At 41.4% G+C, this 18010-nt stretch overlaps 1 protein-coding gene across 2 annotated transcripts in view; it reads right to left on the reverse strand.

Annotated features, from left to right (window-relative positions):
• Positions 1-3063: 3063 nt before the first annotated feature.
• Positions 3064-18010, reverse strand: part of NUDT4 (nudix hydrolase 4) — a 47794-nt gene continuing 32847 nt past the window's right edge. Inside the window, exons 3-5 of one of the 2 annotated variants that reach the window (XM_073620178.1) lie at positions 17848-17892; positions 10633-10720; positions 3064-8054 (exon numbers count right to left, since the gene is read on the reverse strand). In XM_073620178.1, coding sequence (XP_073476279.1) covers positions 7852-8054; positions 10633-10720; positions 17848-17892 — 336 coding nt within the window. In that variant the 3' untranslated portion in view covers positions 3064-7851. The remainder of the gene's footprint in view (positions 8055-10632; positions 10721-17847; positions 17893-18010) is intronic. The other variant, XM_073620179.1, reaches the window with a different exon arrangement.

Raw genomic sequence — 18010 nt, forward strand, 5'->3', positions numbered from 1 at the left:
GGATAGGCAGCGGCTGACTGCAGTATTTTGTGAAACATTGACCCGAGTACTTTCTGAAACATTTCTCTGTACCTGTGCTATTCATAATGCTTATGTGACATCTTCATTAGTAGAAAATGGCACTTTCATCATTCTGGAAAGTGTCAACCATCCTAGATAGCAAGTATTTAATCCACAAGCGAAAAGCATTGTTTTTTACCCTTTTAGTGCTAGTTCACACCAGATGCAGTTCCGTGCGTTTTTCTGCGCTAAAAAATCCATGCAGTGTTTTCCATGCATTCCAATGGCTTCCATAGCATAAAGAAAAAAAAAAAAAAAAATTAAAAAAAAAGTAGAGCGTGCTGCATTTTTTCTGCACAGAACTGTACTGGAACCTAGCAAATTGTATCAAAAACGCACTGGAACTGCAGGTGGTGTGAAGTGTAAGCAAAAAATAATCCAGAACGTATCGGGAGTGCATTTTTGTGGTGTGAACTGGTCCTAAAAATGCATGCAGTGTTTTCCATGTATTCCAATGGCTCTAGTTCATACCAGTGCAGTCAGTTGCCAGTGCAGATCTGACTGCATTGGTGTGAACTAGAGCCATTGGAATACATGGAAAACACTGTGCTTGCATTTTTAGTGCAGAAAAAAAGCGCACGGAACTGCATCTGGTGTGAACTGGCCCTTAATGAAACTATGCTGTCTGCAGGACAGCCAATCTTCAGTCTATCCACAGAGCGGCACTCCCTCTCTGAACCCTGGAATTACAGGGATGTTACATCACTGCTCTCCTGGGGCTCCTCCTCACCCCCCCCCCTCTTTTTCTTTGCATTCGTGGTGAAGTGCTGATGTGTGCAGTCAGTGAACAGCTTCTGCCATGGTAGGAATAACTTTTCCCACAGTGAAATCCCGTGACAGCTGTTTTTAAGCAATTTTTTAATCATTTAGAATGTGCGTTTATAAGCTGAGGCAGTCATGTATACCCTCCATAAATGAATTTAAAGGCTGGGTGTACACCAGAAATTTTTGCTACAGCAATCAACACCTGTTAGCACTCCACTACTAATCACTAACAATTGCCACACATAGGCAACTGAGTGATGTATGCAGTATAGATTAAATGTAATTGGTAGCAAAATGCCACAATTTGGATTGTGGCATGTAGAAATGATCAGTTGTCCACTGCTACATAAGTGTAGCAATTGGTAGTGGTTAGCAGCTGGGCAAAAAATTCCCATGTGTTCCCCAGCCTAAAGCACGCTACACACGGGCCAAAAATCAGTATGCTAAGATACGGTCTTCTTCCAGCGGGGAGGCAGGTGGGGAAATCCATCCCCTCTGGGAGAAGAAAGTGATTAGCGTTAGTGGCTTTAGCAGCCGCCTGCGATAATTGGAAGCAAATCCGGCAGTACCAAAGTTGATCAACTTGGTACATTCAGTCTGCCAATTAATGGTTCGACTCTGGCGGTTCCTGCTGAACTGGTCAAGATTCTAACAGTGCATGGCCTGCTTTACTCCTTTAGTAAAAGGACCTTTAAAATGTTTAGTCGACACATTTTTTATTAAATATGTGCACAGCCTATGCTTTAAAGATATTAGTTAGCATGCAACAGTAACAAATCTCAAGTTCCACATATCAAGGAATTAAACATTTTACACATTTTGAAAGTTACCAAAGGTTCACTTATTTAAGGGGTACATAAAGTATATCTAATGCCATTTTGTATACAGTAGGGAAAGGTAAAGTCCCATGTAGGGGGTTATTGACACCTGTTTCATCATTGGAAGATTACTCCTCTACTTCTGTTCAGCTGACAACTGTAAAAACTTGTATTTCGCATCAGCAACAAAGCTGTCCCAGCAACAAGGTTACCAGGTCATATAAAAGGGTGAACTTCCCCAGAGGGGTCACAGACAATATTAAAACCCTATAGAAGTTGTAACACTTCCAGGCTATATCCAAAACCAAAAAGTTTGGCTTTAGATACACTTAAGGCTTGTTGGTAAACTAGAAAATAAAAACACCCAGCTGTTAATATAGTAAGTTCTTGCTACCGGCACCGATTCCTTACTGAAAGGTACGCACACTATGAACCACATATTCAGAAATTTTTTTGCAACGTATGACATTCCTCCTCTCTGCATTCAACTCCTGCTGTGGAGATGCTAACTTAACTGGCTAATTTGGCAGGTTGGTCTAGAGCACATTTCCCTTTCTATATTTTGTAATACTGGACATAATGATGTGGTGCCTGCATGAGATGCCTTAAACATGAAGAATGTTATTCAGGGATTTATGAATCAGGTTTGGAACACCACATTAGGACGACGTTACATTCATAAACTATTTTGTCATTTTGTATGTAGATATAATGGCTACTTTATTTTAAAACTTATGATATGTTGCAATTCTTCCCCTTCCTGCTAAATACGTATTACAGAATTTACATTCAACAGCGTGAGGGATAAAAAAACAAAAAAAAAAAAAAAAACAAAACACAGCATTAAACTTAAATAAAGCTTTTCCAATAAAAGTTGGTAAACCTACAGAACCACAGAATCTGTGAATTAGGGAAGCCTAGAATAAGAAGCCCTTTAGAACCAGGAACCTGAAGCTGCATATCAGAAAATTGTGGGCATATATTATTTACAACACACCCTTGTTCACAATCTGCACCTTCTGAAGTTCCTATACCAAGGGTCTCAAACTGGTGGCCTTCCAGCTGTTGCGAAACTACAAGTCCCATCATGCCTCTGCCTGTGGGAGTCATGCTTGTAACTGTCAGGCTTGCAATGCCTCATGGGACTTGTAGTTTCACAACAGCTGGAGGGCCACTAGTTTGAGACCCCTGTCTTATACCATACCCAGAGAACAAGAACTGTTTGTACAGCTTTTATTCTCTGGACAAAGCAAAGACTTGAATGAATCGAAGGATTGAGCCGTAAATATGCTTGGTACATACATTACTCAAAAAGGTAATAAAAATCTAATTATATGGCACAGGTATATTTAACTTCCAAAACAATTGTGGCACCATTCTTAAAAAAAAAAAAAAAAAAAAAAAAAAACTAAAATAAATGTAACAGCACTCACAATGATTTTAATTTATAGCAGCATTTTACACAGTTTGTGTTATAAAAAAAAAAATGTATTGAGTAACAAAATGTTTAAATTACAACAATCCTTTGTGCACTCGCCATATTTACTGATTTGATTATTTACAAAAAAAGATGCATTTTTACACAGAATATATTGTTAACACTGAAAGCAATATTACAACTTATCTACAGTTATTCTGGAACAATCCGGGGCCAGTGTAAAATGGAACAACGCAAAAAAAATCATATCTATACCATGCCTCAATTATTATATTGGGAAATGTGTTTTTATTAAACTCTCCTGTTTCAGATGCGGTTTTAAAGATGCAAGACTACAGAGTTTTTAGTCCAACAATTCTTCAAAAGCAGGTCACATACAGATCTGGGACCTACTGCATGAAAAGTGTCCTAAAGGAAAGCATTCGTTGCCGATAGCAATAAATCAGCTTCTGTTAATTTTCTACGTGAAGTTTAAGATAACATCTGATAGAAAACTAAGGGCAATCAAAACACTTTCTTCTGTAGACTACCTTGTATACATTACATTCACTGTTACAAGGTACACACAATGTTTAGCCTACTATATGAGAAAACCTCAGAGTATTGGCTACAAATGATTCTAAGACAAAGCCCTGAGAGATGGTCATTACATGAGTAAAAGATCTCTGGGGACGAAACTGTGGCAGTTACTATAATATTCTCTCTACTGAGAGTGTAGAGAAGCCGACGTAATTGCTTACAGCCTATGGGAAGACTGACTTGTGCTCAACAGTGCATGTATAGGATACTGCAAAGGTTCAAGCAGCCAGAAAAGAATCTTTTTCATGGTGAAGATTAAATAATCAAAGCACTACAGGCATTCCAATGGATGATCTTTCACTGCTATGTAGTGCTTGTGTGAACATAGGCAGATGTCGAGGAAGCATCTGAGAAGGTGGCAGGTAACTTGTTAAAGATAAAATGAATGTGTGAAAATACATACACATATACATACTTTACAGATATACTGATGAAGACCTCAATGAGACTACTGAAGGAAAAAGCTACTCATCTAAACATATCAGGACCAGGAGATGAGGACAGAAAGTACCATATCCTTTTTCTATATACAGATCAATGGCATTTAACCTGAGAGAAGAAACTGTTTGCTGTGGCTGTGTGCGTGGGTAGAGGATCCAAATCATCTTCTGTTAAAATTCTTAGCATTAAGAGAACTATAAGGATCCACAATCTTAGACTATGATATTACCACGCAGAATAATGGATTACTTGCCCAGTATAACATTTAAAAACCAAAATGTAAAATTTCTTTGGCATCCTGCACAAAAGCACTGGGCTCTTGGATCTGCGTGCGTTTTACCTGATGTGGCAAATGCATTTACATTAAGTATAAGCATAACATGTGGAAAGCTACATACAGATGGATAGATTTTAATCTGGATTGTTCTGTTGGTGGAAAGTGAACACAAGAAAGTCTGCCGTTTTCATTGATCCCTTCTGAGCATGAATGATGGAAAATCTACAAGGATTAGCATGTATGTTTAATTCCCTTGCAGGCATGTTTAATCATTTCAATAAGCAGTCTCTACATTCCTCAGTAGGGATCATTCATCCTCATCCTGGCTGAGGTAAAGATACCAGTGTGCACATTAACTTTTCTTTGGACTTAAACTCTCACCTTTTTCATGAATGCAACAAACCCGCTCCAAGTGTCAGTTGCAAAGTGCATACACTGGCTATTACTACATGTATTTTTAGGCTTAAAAAGAAACATTCACCCAAGCTCATAATTCAGTTAACAGGAACCCACCAGGAGATAAATATGGGAGCAATCATTGCTACAGGTGTCCAGCCTGGGACTTTATCTCTGTCCTTTTTCACTAATTGGTAAGACACTCGAAAAGAAAATAGCTTTTGTATACTAGGTAGTGACACTACCTAATATTTATTTATATATGCACTTTTTTTTCCAGCTCAGCCACACTCTAAATAAGGCAAGAACAAAAACGAAAATAAAAGCCTAAAGCCAACACCTTAAAAGTCAGCAGTGGAAAAATCTCCATACTCCTGATGGGTTCCTTTAAAAAACTTTCCTTGCAGTCTTTGGTGGTGATAATCTATGTTCTCAAGTTTCTGGGTATGCACATTCTCCAGGCTTCTTTCTGTTCTCATGTTGGGTTTTTAAGTCATTTTAGTATACAGAAAATCTAGAACTATAGTGGAAGAATATTACTGTTGGCTGTTCCCAAAATATAAGCCAGAGGGCGATTCAGACTACCAAATTTAAACTGGTATTAAAATGTCACTTTTAGGTGGACTAGCCTTTTACCTATTAAGAGCTAATGAACCAGTCGCTGGAAAATAAAAACGATTTTTCCAGAACTGGAAACAATACTAAACCAAGATTAAGCATGTTTAAATATGGGTGCTGTCCAGTTAAAAGTATAGCACATATATACACAAGTTGGTTTACTTAATAAGCCACCAATAAAATCAATTTACATAAGAATAAATCCAAATGAGCTGTTGGGTAGCTGTTGCCAAGACAGCAATTAAAAAAAAAAACTAAAAAAATGTCGCCATCACAGCAGACACAGCTGACTGTGCCAACTGGTGCGACTCCATCCACAGCTTTGAACACTGTGTATGTTTTGAGCAAGTTAGGCAATGACTGCAAATACCATAAACTACTTACAAGCAAGCAGCTATCAAACACTCATATGGATGTACTTCAAGGTTCGGTCCACACAAACATTTCACACATCTATACATTTTTCAGGTGTACAACCTCAGAAATGCAGTCACTGGGTTCAAGGTTTCCTGCAAAAACTGACATAAGAACTGTCTACTTAGATGCTATGTATGATAGTAATTGGGGGGGATACTAACAATTTTCTTAAACATAATGGGATCCAAATTTCCTTGTCAGGGACAAATGTCAAAATTACACCCATTTTATTTTTTAAGCAGGGCTGCAGATTTAGTGCCAGCCTTGCAAATACAGGTCATAGTGAAACATACAGTCAGTATTACAACATGCTGTATAACTGAACAAAGTGTGGGATTACAAAAAAAAAACCCTCCACAAACTTACATATTCACCTACAGGGACGCAGCATTGGTCCGATGCTGCAGCAGTCCCCCTCTGGCTCCAAGACCAAGAAAAGAGTGTTCCCCTGCCTGCTGATCACTCCTTTCTCAGTCTTTCCTGAGCAGAGAGTGGTGACCACCTATCATCGGCTCTCTGCTTCTCCAGCACCCACTGGAGTACCGAGCTATGGAGGGGGTGGGAGCGGCTGGCTCAGGCCTCTCAGAGGCATGCTGAGAGACTGAACCAGCTGCCCCGTCAGGCATCTGGGTAGATCCCAACATCGTCAGGATTGCTGCAAAGTCTGAACCAGCTCTGACATCAGCAAGCTTTGGTCTGCTGTTGACTGAATCTGGGTCACAGGTGTGCTGAACTAAGTGAACTCCAGTGACACAGAAGAGAAGTATGGCTAAAAGAGCTCAGGCCATACTTCTCTTTTAAGGACACATGAAAATTAGGTGAATAAGGTTTCCAAATTCTATAGTATGAAGCCAATCAGATGGCAGTAGCCAAATAAGACTGCTGACAGAATCGCTCTACAGTTAACTACATAACAAATGTAATTATGTCAAGTTCAATAAAAGAACTGAACATTTACATGTGAATGTTATTAGCAACACTTATCAACGAGGATTGTAGTTTAGGCATCCTCTTGTAGCATATCATAATCAGAGAATTGCATGAGTTGATGCATTTATGCAGTAGAAACAGGTGTATGGTCTATATAATTTCTTATGCTTCTCTACTTTAGGGACATTCCCCAAATATCACATTATCTTAATTGATGCAGGCATTAGAGTACAACTAAAAGCAAAACTTTTTTTTTTTTTTTTGGATGGAGGGAGGGTTATAACCCCTGTAAGGTACATTTTTGCCATCTGTATCCAATTAAGGAGATATCCCTTCACTTATTGTCCCAAAACAGGAAGTGAGAGAAAAACGCTCTAAAGTGAGGGACTCCCTGGTTGTCAGAGTCACCAGAACTGGCGATACCCACACTATTCCTGTTCTGATTTTTTTTTTTACTTTTGGGGATATAAAAGGTAAACAGGTCAAGAGGGTGAATCTCACTAACATGTGCAGGTAGAGTTAATACAATAAAAAAGGAAAACCTGACAAGCGTTCTAATCAACTCCATCAAAACAAAATAAAAAAATTTTTGCCTTTAGTTATAATACTTTAAAAAGGAGAACCAGTCCAGAAAACTAAGATGAACTGATTTTAAGGAATATGAGCAGACTGAAATCTTTAGTGACAACACCCATGTTACAGAGCAGTCAGTGACATAACAGTGTACAGCTGAGCCCGGTGAAGGCCACACTTCTCTCTCAACCTGAAGCCTTTCACACTGCAAATTAAAGGCTTATCTTGCATCCAGCGGAAGTTAAAGCCCTTTTGAAAAAGTTGTAAAAGCTTGCAATGGCACATAAGCCATATTACAATGGTAGTTACAGAACATAAGACAGAAGAATGGCCATTTAAGGCATCTAAAAAAATCCGTATGGCTTTTGTTGGATGAACACTATTATACATGGTTAAAAAAAAGGTGTAGAATTAAGCAAACAAAACGGTTTGTAGCACATCTTGCAAGAGGATCCAGGTCTAATCATCAGGATGTTTTCATGAGAACACATAATGGCATCCTCCCCACTTGTATAGGTAAGATGCCTTAAAGTGCAGTTTTATCTCACACTTGATGGTAAGCTAGAAGTCTGTGCAGAGGTTACATACAGAGATGTGTTGTCCGATATAGGTGGGACCACAGAGTTTCCATTAGTTGGGGAGCATCCCAATTTCAGTTTTTCTAAATATTCTGCATGTACAGGCTTGTGGCACTGTAACACTTTCAAAGCGTCTTCAACTTTAAACCATTCCCTCTTTCGCCCTAAAGAAAACAAAAAAAAAATTATGTAATAAGCAAAACTGGTGAATTCCTGTATTACAGGCCACAATGCGACATCTTATGGCACACATGTTAGAACCTTAATTTTCTAAGAGAATTTTCTTTTTTACAGGCATTTGAGGGTTTTTTTTTCCCTCTCCCTCTAAACTCCCCTTCATGTTAACCTATGTATCTATGCACACTATAGGCATTTACAGGATTTTAGGAGGCAGGGGGAAAAAAAAAAAAAAAAAAAAAAAGAAAAGGACACACACACACAAATATACAACTCGTGCATTCAGGAGAGGAGCTTTTGAACATGGCGTTAACCCTAGGCAATTTAGATGTTTGAGACTTTTTTCGTCATTTCAAAAGGCCAGAATGAATACTTAACCACTTGCCGCCCGCCATATAGTAATGACGGCGGCAAAGTGGTTTCAATATCCTGACCAGACGTCATATGATGTGATCAGGATATTAAGCCGTTGTTGTGGTGTCAGTCTGACACACCGCAACTCTGATCTAGGTAAAGAGTCTGACTGACAACGTAAATAGGAAGAGCCGGTGATTGGCTTTTCCTCACTCGCGTCTGACAGGCGCGAGTAGAGGAGAGCCGATCGGCTGCTCTCCTGATGGGGGTGGGGTGGGGGGGGTCTGACCACCAGGTATGCCCCCTAGACCCCCAGAGAAATACCAATCTGTGCCCAGGCAGCTGCCAATCAATGACCACTCCAATGCCTACCACTGCCACCAGGGATGCCCATCAGTAGCCATCTTTACAGCCCGTCAGTGCCCCCCCCCCATCTGTGCCGCCTTATCAGTGCCCATCAGTGAAAGAGAAAACTTACTTAATTACAATTTTTTTTTAACAGAAACAAAAGCAAAACTTTAATTTTTCTCAAAATTTTCTGTTTTTTTATTTTAATTTGTTTAGCAAAAAATAAAAACAGCAGAGGTGATCAAATACCACCAAAAGAAAGCTCTATTTGTGGGAACAAAATATTAAAAACTTCTGTTTGGGTACAGCGATGGATGACCGCGCAATTGTCATTCAAACTGCGACAGCGCTGAAAGCTGAAAATTGGTCTGGGCAGGAAGATGTATAAGTGCCCTGTATTGAAGTGGTTAAAGTAATACTAAAGTCTTCTTTTTTTTTGTTTTTTCAGTTTAAAAATAACAAACATGTTATACTTATCTGCGCTGTGCAGTGGTTTTGCATAGAGCAGCCCAGATCCTGCCCTTCTCTTCAATGAAGAGGGAGGGGCCAGGATCACAGAAGAGGGACCCGAGAAGAGAAGGATCCGGGCTGCTCTGTGCAAATCCACTCCACAGGGCAGGTAAGTATAATATGTTTATTATTTTTAAAGGGGAAAAAAACAAGACTTTACAATCACTTTAACACGTCCATTAATTTTACCTGTGAGATTAACAGGGTCTATATAAACAAAAATGTTTTACGGCTTGATATTTTGGTAATGAATCATGAATACTATCACACTGGATGCACTCGTACTTTTGTCAGACATGGAAGAGACAACATCAGAATAAGATTAAAAGTGCAATTATGAAAATAAAGGGAAATGCTGGATTACTACTGGGCTGAATCGATATGCCCCCTGAAAAAACAAATTCGCATGATGCCACTGGTGCTTCAATGCCAACACCGGTCCCCCATTTTATCACTGTAATGGGCTGCATTGTGTATATAGCACGATTACTGAGCACTGTAGCCCAACATATGAAGTCTACAAACTGAATCCAGGAAATTCAAACAGTTTAACAGCACTCTGTTCAAGGGGATACCCCACATCGGACTGCCAGGTAATGAACAGGTAATGTATCAGAATAATTGTATATACAGAGATAAGAATAAGGGATCAGAAAGTTCAAATTCCATTTTACTGAATGGTATCGCTCTAAAATTGCAAATGTCAAAAGGCGTATTTTGTGTCCAAGTTCACCTGCGTATCACTTTCCATAACCTGTTAAGACATTTATTGTCACAATTAAACTGCAATGCCAAGAAAAAGCAGCACACCCAGTTTACCGGATTTCAGGCAGTGGCAAAAAAGAAAAACACCACACACTTAGAGCCAGTTCACACCACATGCAGTGCATTTCTTTTCTGCATCAAAACTCATGGATAGTAAGCTATATGCTTTTGAATGGCATAGTTCACACCAGTTCGGTCAGTTCCAGATTTAAAAAAAAAAAAAAAAAAAAAAAAAAACACAACACACACATCGGAACACACCAAACACTCATATGTCCTTTAAAGGTGAAGAAAATAAATAAATAAATAAATAAAAAAAAAAAAAGGAGGAGGGGGGAAATTATGCACCGCAATGAGTCTAAAACCGCATGCAGAAAAGCATCCGGACTGTTTCTATGGTGTGAACTGGCCCTTAACCAGGGAAGATGCTCTCTCTCGCTAGTATTAAAATATTGCAGATACACACTACTATTTGACAGCATAGTACGGTATAGAAAACACCATTTCTCCTACGTGCTATTTGACAGCATAGTACGGTATAGAAAACACCATTTCTCCTACGTTCCACAATACATCTAAATAGCTTACCAATGTTCACAGAATCCTCCCAGTCTTCCAGCACTTCTGTTACTGTGAGAACATACACATATGTTCTGTGTTTCCTATCTTGGTTCTGCTTAAATGGGAAAAAATACACATCTTTAGTGTGAAATATTCATATTAAAAATTAGACTCATTGTTCTTGACATATGGAGAGAAAGAGCAAGCAGACTTTAGACCACCCAGCACCCCATGTGATAAAGCAACACATTAAAAAAAAAAAAAAAAAAAAAAAAAACAAAGACTGCCAAGTTTCACAACATTCCTCAGCTGCTGAGCTGACTAAACATTGTAACTTTTTGTTCTTTAGATCAAAAGGAATGAACTTTGGTCTGTAAATGAGGGAAATTTAACCACAAAAAAAAAAAAAAAAAAAAAAAAGTGTTAAATCCAGAACCTGCACATATCTGGTCTCCCACAGAATATGGAAATGCATTTTAGTAAATATAAACTGATAAATACCTTTTCTCACCGGCAGTGTATAGCAGTATTGTGGCTTCTATCAGTTTCTAGTAAAGCTTGTAATTTTCATTCCCCCCCTGATCCTCTATCTGGACAGTGCTGATTGGCCTTGTGCTGATCACATGCACACTCCCAAAAAAAAAAAAAAAAAAAAAAAAAAAGAAATCTCTCTAGCAATACACACCAAACTGAGTATGTGCAGCCCATCCCCTGGCTCTGTAAATACCAGGTTATTTTTTGGAGACCATTAATCAGCTCTAGACCAGCCGCCGCAGTTATACTGCAGCAGGTTGGCCCGGCTGCACGAAACCATGTAGCTGGTCCCCCCCCCCCCCCCCCCCCGACGATCGGATTCCATCAGGAACCGATCAATCCCCAGGCCAATGAAATCTGGCCTGGACCTGGTGATCGGTCCTGACGAATGAGATCCTTCCCCTGTCTGTAACTGTAAACACTGACAGGGGAAGTGATGTCATCTCTCCTCACGTCAGTCTTTTCCGTTCCAGACCGAGAGGAGAGAGCATCTTAAAGTGAGTTGCACAACACTACACTGACACCAGGTCACGTAGGCACACAATTCACCCCCCGATCACCACCCCTCAGTTAACCCCTTCACCACCTGTCACTGTGACACCCAGTACAGCAATCAGATTTTTTTTGATCACTGTACTAGTGTCATTAGTGACAAAAATCAGTGTTAGAGCAATTAGTCTTAGGCCCAGATAGGTCTAGGGATCACCCCTAACTCCCCCAAATAAAGTTTAACCCCTTGATTACCTCATCACCTATTATCACAGTGTGTCACGGGTGACGCAGTTTAGCTATTTTTTTTATAGCGCCAGGGCACACGCCGTATTTTACCCAATAAAGGTTTAACCCCTTGATCACCCGGCGGGTGATCAAAGTTAGGTTTTAGCGTCAGATAGGGTCTGCGTTGCCCCAGGCTAGATTAGTGCCAGTACCGCTAACACCCACGCACGATATGCCTCCCTTAGTAGTATAGTGTCTGAACGGATCGATATCTGATCAAAACTATATTAGTGTCCCCAGCAGTTTAGGGTTCCCAAAAACGCAGTTTTAACAGGATCAGCCCAGATACCTGCTAGTACCTGTGTTTAGCCCCTCCGCCCAGCCCACCCCAGTGCAGTATCAATCGATCACTGTCACTTACAAAACACATAACTGTAGCGTTCGCAGAATCAGGCCTGATCCCTGCGAACGCTAACAGTTTTTTTTGCAGCATTTGAAGCAGTCGCTGACAGTCAGGTGCTTTTTTACCTGCGAGTCTCACTACTGTACCAGTAAAAGACCAAAATGTCAAATCGAAGGTAAAGTAGTGAAGAGGCCAATACGTTTCTGAGCACGACAGACAGTGAAGAGGAAGTCACTCATATGCTATACTCAGGCTCAGAATTCAAACCTATAGACAGCAGAGGCACCCTGACAGATGGCTCTGACGATGGAGTTGTGGTCCCTGCCAAGGTCAGGCGTACCAGACCCCGATCTTCTTCTGGTGTCGTTGAGGTGCAAGAACCACAGGGCTCTCGTATGGAGCAGAGAGCCAGTACTAGCGCCGCTATTCCTTCTGGTGAACTGGCAAGCACCAGCGGCATAGTACATCCTGCACTGCAGTAACACTTGGTGATGTGGCGAGTCCCATAAATGCAGTTCAAACTGGTGAGGTGGCAAGCATGAGTAGTGTCCAGCTGCCACCAAGAAGAAAGCAAATACAGGCCCGTCGAGCCCATAGTGCCCTTCCTGCTGCATTCGCCAATCCTAATTGGGAACCCACCACTTCTGCAGTACCCATACTTCCCCTATTCACTGGCCAACCCAGGATTCAGGTGGAGAGAGTTGATTTTACGTCACTTGATTTTTATTCGCTGTTTTTCACCGAAGATCTCTTTAGAACTATTGTGGACCAAAGCAATTTGTACGCTGGTCAAATCATCGCTGCTAATCCCCAGCTGACCTTTGCCAGAGATTGGAGACCTATTATGGTCTCCGAATTTAAGACCTTCCTGGGCCTATCCCTCCTCATGGGTGTAACTAAAAAGAGTGTGTGTTGCAGTCATATTGGTCCACTGACCCAATTCACCATACGCCCGTGTTCTCTGCCTCCACGACACGGACACGATACGAGCAGATCTTGCGGTTCATGCACTTCAATGACAAAGAACTCTGTCGTCCTCGGGGTGACCCTGGATTTGATCGGCTCTACAAAATTCGGCCCCTCATAAACCGCTAAAGCTTTTACTCCCGATCAAGTTGTCTGCGTTGATGAGTCCCTGATTAAGTTTTCTGGCCACGTGTCTATCAAACAGTATCTTCCCACTAAGCGTGCCAGATACGGGGTCAAGATGTATAAGCTCTGTGACAGGGCCACAGGCTATACATTTAGTTTTATGGTTTATGAGGGAAAAGATAGTCACGTAGTGCCGGAGAACTGCCCAGACTACATAGGGAGCGCTGGTAACAGTGTGGGACTTGGTGTCACCCTTATTCAGAAAGGGGTACGCTTGTCCACTTGTGGACAAGCGTGCCACTTTTTAGTCACCTTTTTGATTATGGAATTGGCGCATGTGGCACTGTGCGATCTAATTGCCGGGGCTTCCCCCAACGGCTTGTAGAATCCCGACTTAGACGGGGGGAGAGAGCCTGCTTGAAGTGTAATAATTTGTAAGCCGTGAAGTGGAGGGATTCACGGAATGTTTTCCTTCTGTCCTCGCTTCACGCAGACACGGAAGTCCAAATTCCTACGGCGACTGGTGTTGTGGAGAAACCCCTGTGTCCACGAATACAACCTTAACATGGGAGGAGTGGACCTCAACAACCAGTTGTTGGCGCCGTACCTAATTGCCCACAAGGCCAGACGCTGGTACAAAAAAGTGTCTATTTCAATTGGCTTTGCTGAACGCTTTTGTGCTATACAAAGCTTCAGGACGGACTGGATCCTTCCTTAAATTCCAGGAAGAGATCGTCAGAGCCCTTCTGTTTCCAGATTGTGCTCTTGCCAAACTTCCCAATGCAAATGCAGTGAGCCGGCTGCATGAGAGGCATTTTCCTTTTGTCCTCCCTGGTACCCCTACCCAAAGAACACCCCAAAGAAGATGTCGTGTCTGCAGCAAACGCGGATTTAGGCGTGACACCCGCTTTTATTGTCCCTCCTTTCCTAATCAACCTGGTCTCTGCATTGGAGAAAGTTTCAAACGCTACCACACACTAGTTGAGTATTAGCGTAGGGTACAGCACCACACAGTCATAGGCACACTAACACATGGTCTTGAGGTCTCGAAAGAAGTGATGGCCATCACATTTTGAGAGACCCTAATCTGCAACTTTCAGTTTGAAGTTTTTTTTTTTTTTTTTTTTTTTTTTTTTTTTTAACAACAAGGTTGGTCTTTATTGAAAAAGAAATGGTATACAAAATAGAGTGGATCAGAACGGTGAATGGCCACAGGATAATACACACATGGCTTACAGAAAGAAACGATTACATGAAGTGCATATCATAATTAACTTGACTGGTTTGTATCAGTGATAAGACAAGAATGGGGGGGGGGGGGGGGGGGGATGAGAAGGAGGAAAACCGGAGGGGTGGAGGAGGGAAGGATTGGGGATCCATTAGGAAACGAGGGGGGGGGGGGGGGGGGGAGCAGCAATAACACCATACTATGCGTAGCAAGGAAATGTTAACACCTATGTAATCAAGACCTCATCCAGGGTCCGTCCAAGGACGCCACACTCATGAACTTCTGAGGGCATCCTCTATTTATATAGATCAATTTGTACAAAGGTAGGACAGCATTAACTGAGTTTTCCCACGCCTTTACCGTAGGAGAGCTATGTGAGTTCCATTTCAATACAATCCCCTTCTTGGCATAAAATAGTAGCAATGATATCAGCAACTTGGTATACCTAGGTCTCTGGTCATCATGTATGCCTAACAGAGCCAATTCTGGGGTCAATGGGAGCTCGAGTTGTAGACGAGCATTGATACTTTCCATTATTGCAGACCAGTAAAACAATAATCTGGGACAGGACCAGAACATATGAATGTATGAGCTATCCGGAGACCTACATCTGGGGCACTCCAGGGACCTTTCAGGGTATATTCTGTGCAGCCTCTGAGGCGTGAGATATGTCCTATGGAAGAACTTGGCTTGTACCAATTTGTCCCTAGAGGATATCACCAGTTTAAAACTTTCCTCAAAACGTTCCTCATAAGACTCCCTATCCAAGGTAGGGATATCCGCCCCCCATCTAGACCAAAGTACCTCCATCTTGGGAGAATCTTTCTTAATGAAAATGAAGTACAGCGCAGATAAAGGCTTGGATAGGGTCTCCTGGGCCAACAAGTCCTCAACCACATCAGATGTGAGATCTGGCGGGGCCGGGAACTGTGCACGGAAGGGAAGGCATGTCTCAACTGACGGTACCGGAACAGCATCCATCGAGGAAGGCCATACATCCTACCCAATTCTGAGAAGGATCGGATAGAACCCGCTACTACAATATCTTTTAGCAATTTGATACTATACCGGGCCCAAATCTGTGGATCGGGGATTATCAGGAAGTGTGGGAGGGAAGGGTTTCCTCACAAGGGACAGAAGGGTGACCACCTACCCGGAGAAACGAACCTCCTCCTAGCCGGGCCCCACACCGCCAGAGTAGTCTTGGTAGGGATCGGCAAGAAGGGGTATGCTGAAGCTCCACGATAGATCAGATTGCCTAATTCCAACCACCATCTGACTGTGACCAATATGGCTGCCCAGTAGTAAACCAGCAGGTTGGGCAATGCCAACCCACAGTTGGTTGTATTTTTCTTCTTTCTATTGTTCTCGCTTATGCTCGCTCTGTCCGCTCACTATTGTTCTATATCGTTCTCTTTTATTTTTATTATGTTTTATTGTATTTGCTTTGTAGGTATGTATGTTAAACTGTAATGTTTGTTTTATTGTTAACCATCATTTGCTTAGCAGGTACGCCATTGAGCTGTAGCATGGGTTCATTTATCTTGACAGCAACAGTGTTTGCTCCCACGATACATAAAGCCGTGACTCCAGCGTTGTCGGAGGTGATTTCACCACCACATTTAAAAAAAAAAAAAAATGCTTCGGCATATATTTTTTTTTAGGCACAGACTGCAATGTTTTATTTTTACTATGTTTTATTGTGTTTGCTTTGCAGGTATGGCAAGTCTTACTGTTATACTGTAATATTACTTTGTTTTATTAACCATCATTTGCTTAGCAGGTACACCATTCAGCTGCAGCACGGGTTTAGTTATCTTGACAGCAACAGCGTTTGCCACGATATGTAAAGCTGTGACTCCAGCACTGTCAGAGGTGATTTCACCACCACAGTTAAAAAAAACAAAAAAAAAAACGGTGCATGTATGCCCATCATTAGAAGTGGGTGGATGAAGGGCAGTATTCTAATGGTGGGCATACCCACCGATCAATCTTTCTTCGTTCAGCCCAAAGGCTGCATGAAAAAAAAAAAAAAAAAGAGAACATTACAATGTATGCCCAACAAGGACCAGCAACGTACTTTGAGTGGTTATACCAGAATGAACATCTTGATATTCTTTTTAGCCAGCAGTCGGCTTTCAAAAAAAAAAAAAAAGCAATACTAGCGGCTAATTAGCCTCTAGACTGCTTCTACAAGCAGTGGGAGGGAACGTCCCCACTCACCCCCACTGTCTTCCATGGTTTTCTTGGGCTCTCCTGTCCCAACAGGGAACCCGAGAATGCAGCCGGTGGTTCAGCCAGCTGACAAGAGACCAGAACAGCTCCAATCATCTCTATGGCCTAAGAAACCGGAAGGTACGAGCATTTCATGACTTAGGTTTCGCCAGATATAAACAGTGCTATTGGGAAATTGGCAAAGTATTTAATCACACCAATCTTGGTGTGGTCAGATGCGAGATCTAGGGTCTAATAGACCCCATTTAAAAATGCCATCTTGGCATTTTTTTGGTTTTCGATACCGATAGGTAGTGAGGAGTGAAATCAAAAATTTACACCCTTAGAAATCCTGATGGCGGCGATCTGTTTTCGGGGTCCTGTACGCGGCTAGGCTCCCAAAAAGTCTCACATGAGGTATCCCCGTACTCAGGAGAAGCAGCAGAATGTATTTTGGAGTGCAATTCCACATATAACCATGCCATGTGTGAGCAATACATCATTTAGAGACAACTTTGTGTAATTTTTTGACATTTTTCAATCACTTGTGACAAAAAAAAAAAAAAAAAAAAAAAAAAAAAAAAAAAAATTCAATGGGCTCAACATGCCTCTCAGCAACTTCCTTGGGGTGTCTACTTTCCAAAGTGGGGTCATTTGGGGGGGGGGGGGGGGGTTGTACTGCCCTGCCATTTTAGCACCTCTAGAATTGAAAAAAAAAAAGTTAGCCCAATTTTTTGTATAATGTGAATGATGTTAAGCCGCGAGAATCGTGGTTTTTAAGCCAAGCAAAAATCATGATTCTCATTTTTCCCAGACGCATTCAATTATATATTTTCACCTCACGACGCCTGGGCAAGGGTGTCATTGGTCTTATGGCAAGATTCTGGAAAACTGTGGCATTCAAAACCCACAAAAAGACTCATGCACAGTGCTTGAGCATCCACAAGATTGGTATTCTCTGCTTTCCCAGGATCTTGGTGGAAAGGACATGCGGTTGCCTTCTTCTAGGGAAGATTTTTGGGGCATGAAGAAATCAAAACCGTAAAAGAGTTACCTCAAAAACTCCCAGGAGTCTTCCCAACTTCCCCTTTACACCAGCCTGCAGAGAAAAAAAAAAAAAAAAAAGTTATTAAAAATAGCAGTATAATTTATTTAGACAGCCACCCTTGGGTGTCCATCCCTCCCCAAGGTCACAAACATGCATATCTAGATATAAA

This window comes from Aquarana catesbeiana, linkage group LG03 (genome assembly GCF_042186555.1).
Source record: "Aquarana catesbeiana isolate 2022-GZ linkage group LG03, ASM4218655v1, whole genome shotgun sequence".
In the NCBI taxonomy this organism is placed as follows: Eukaryota; Metazoa; Chordata; class Amphibia; order Anura; family Ranidae; genus Aquarana; species Aquarana catesbeiana.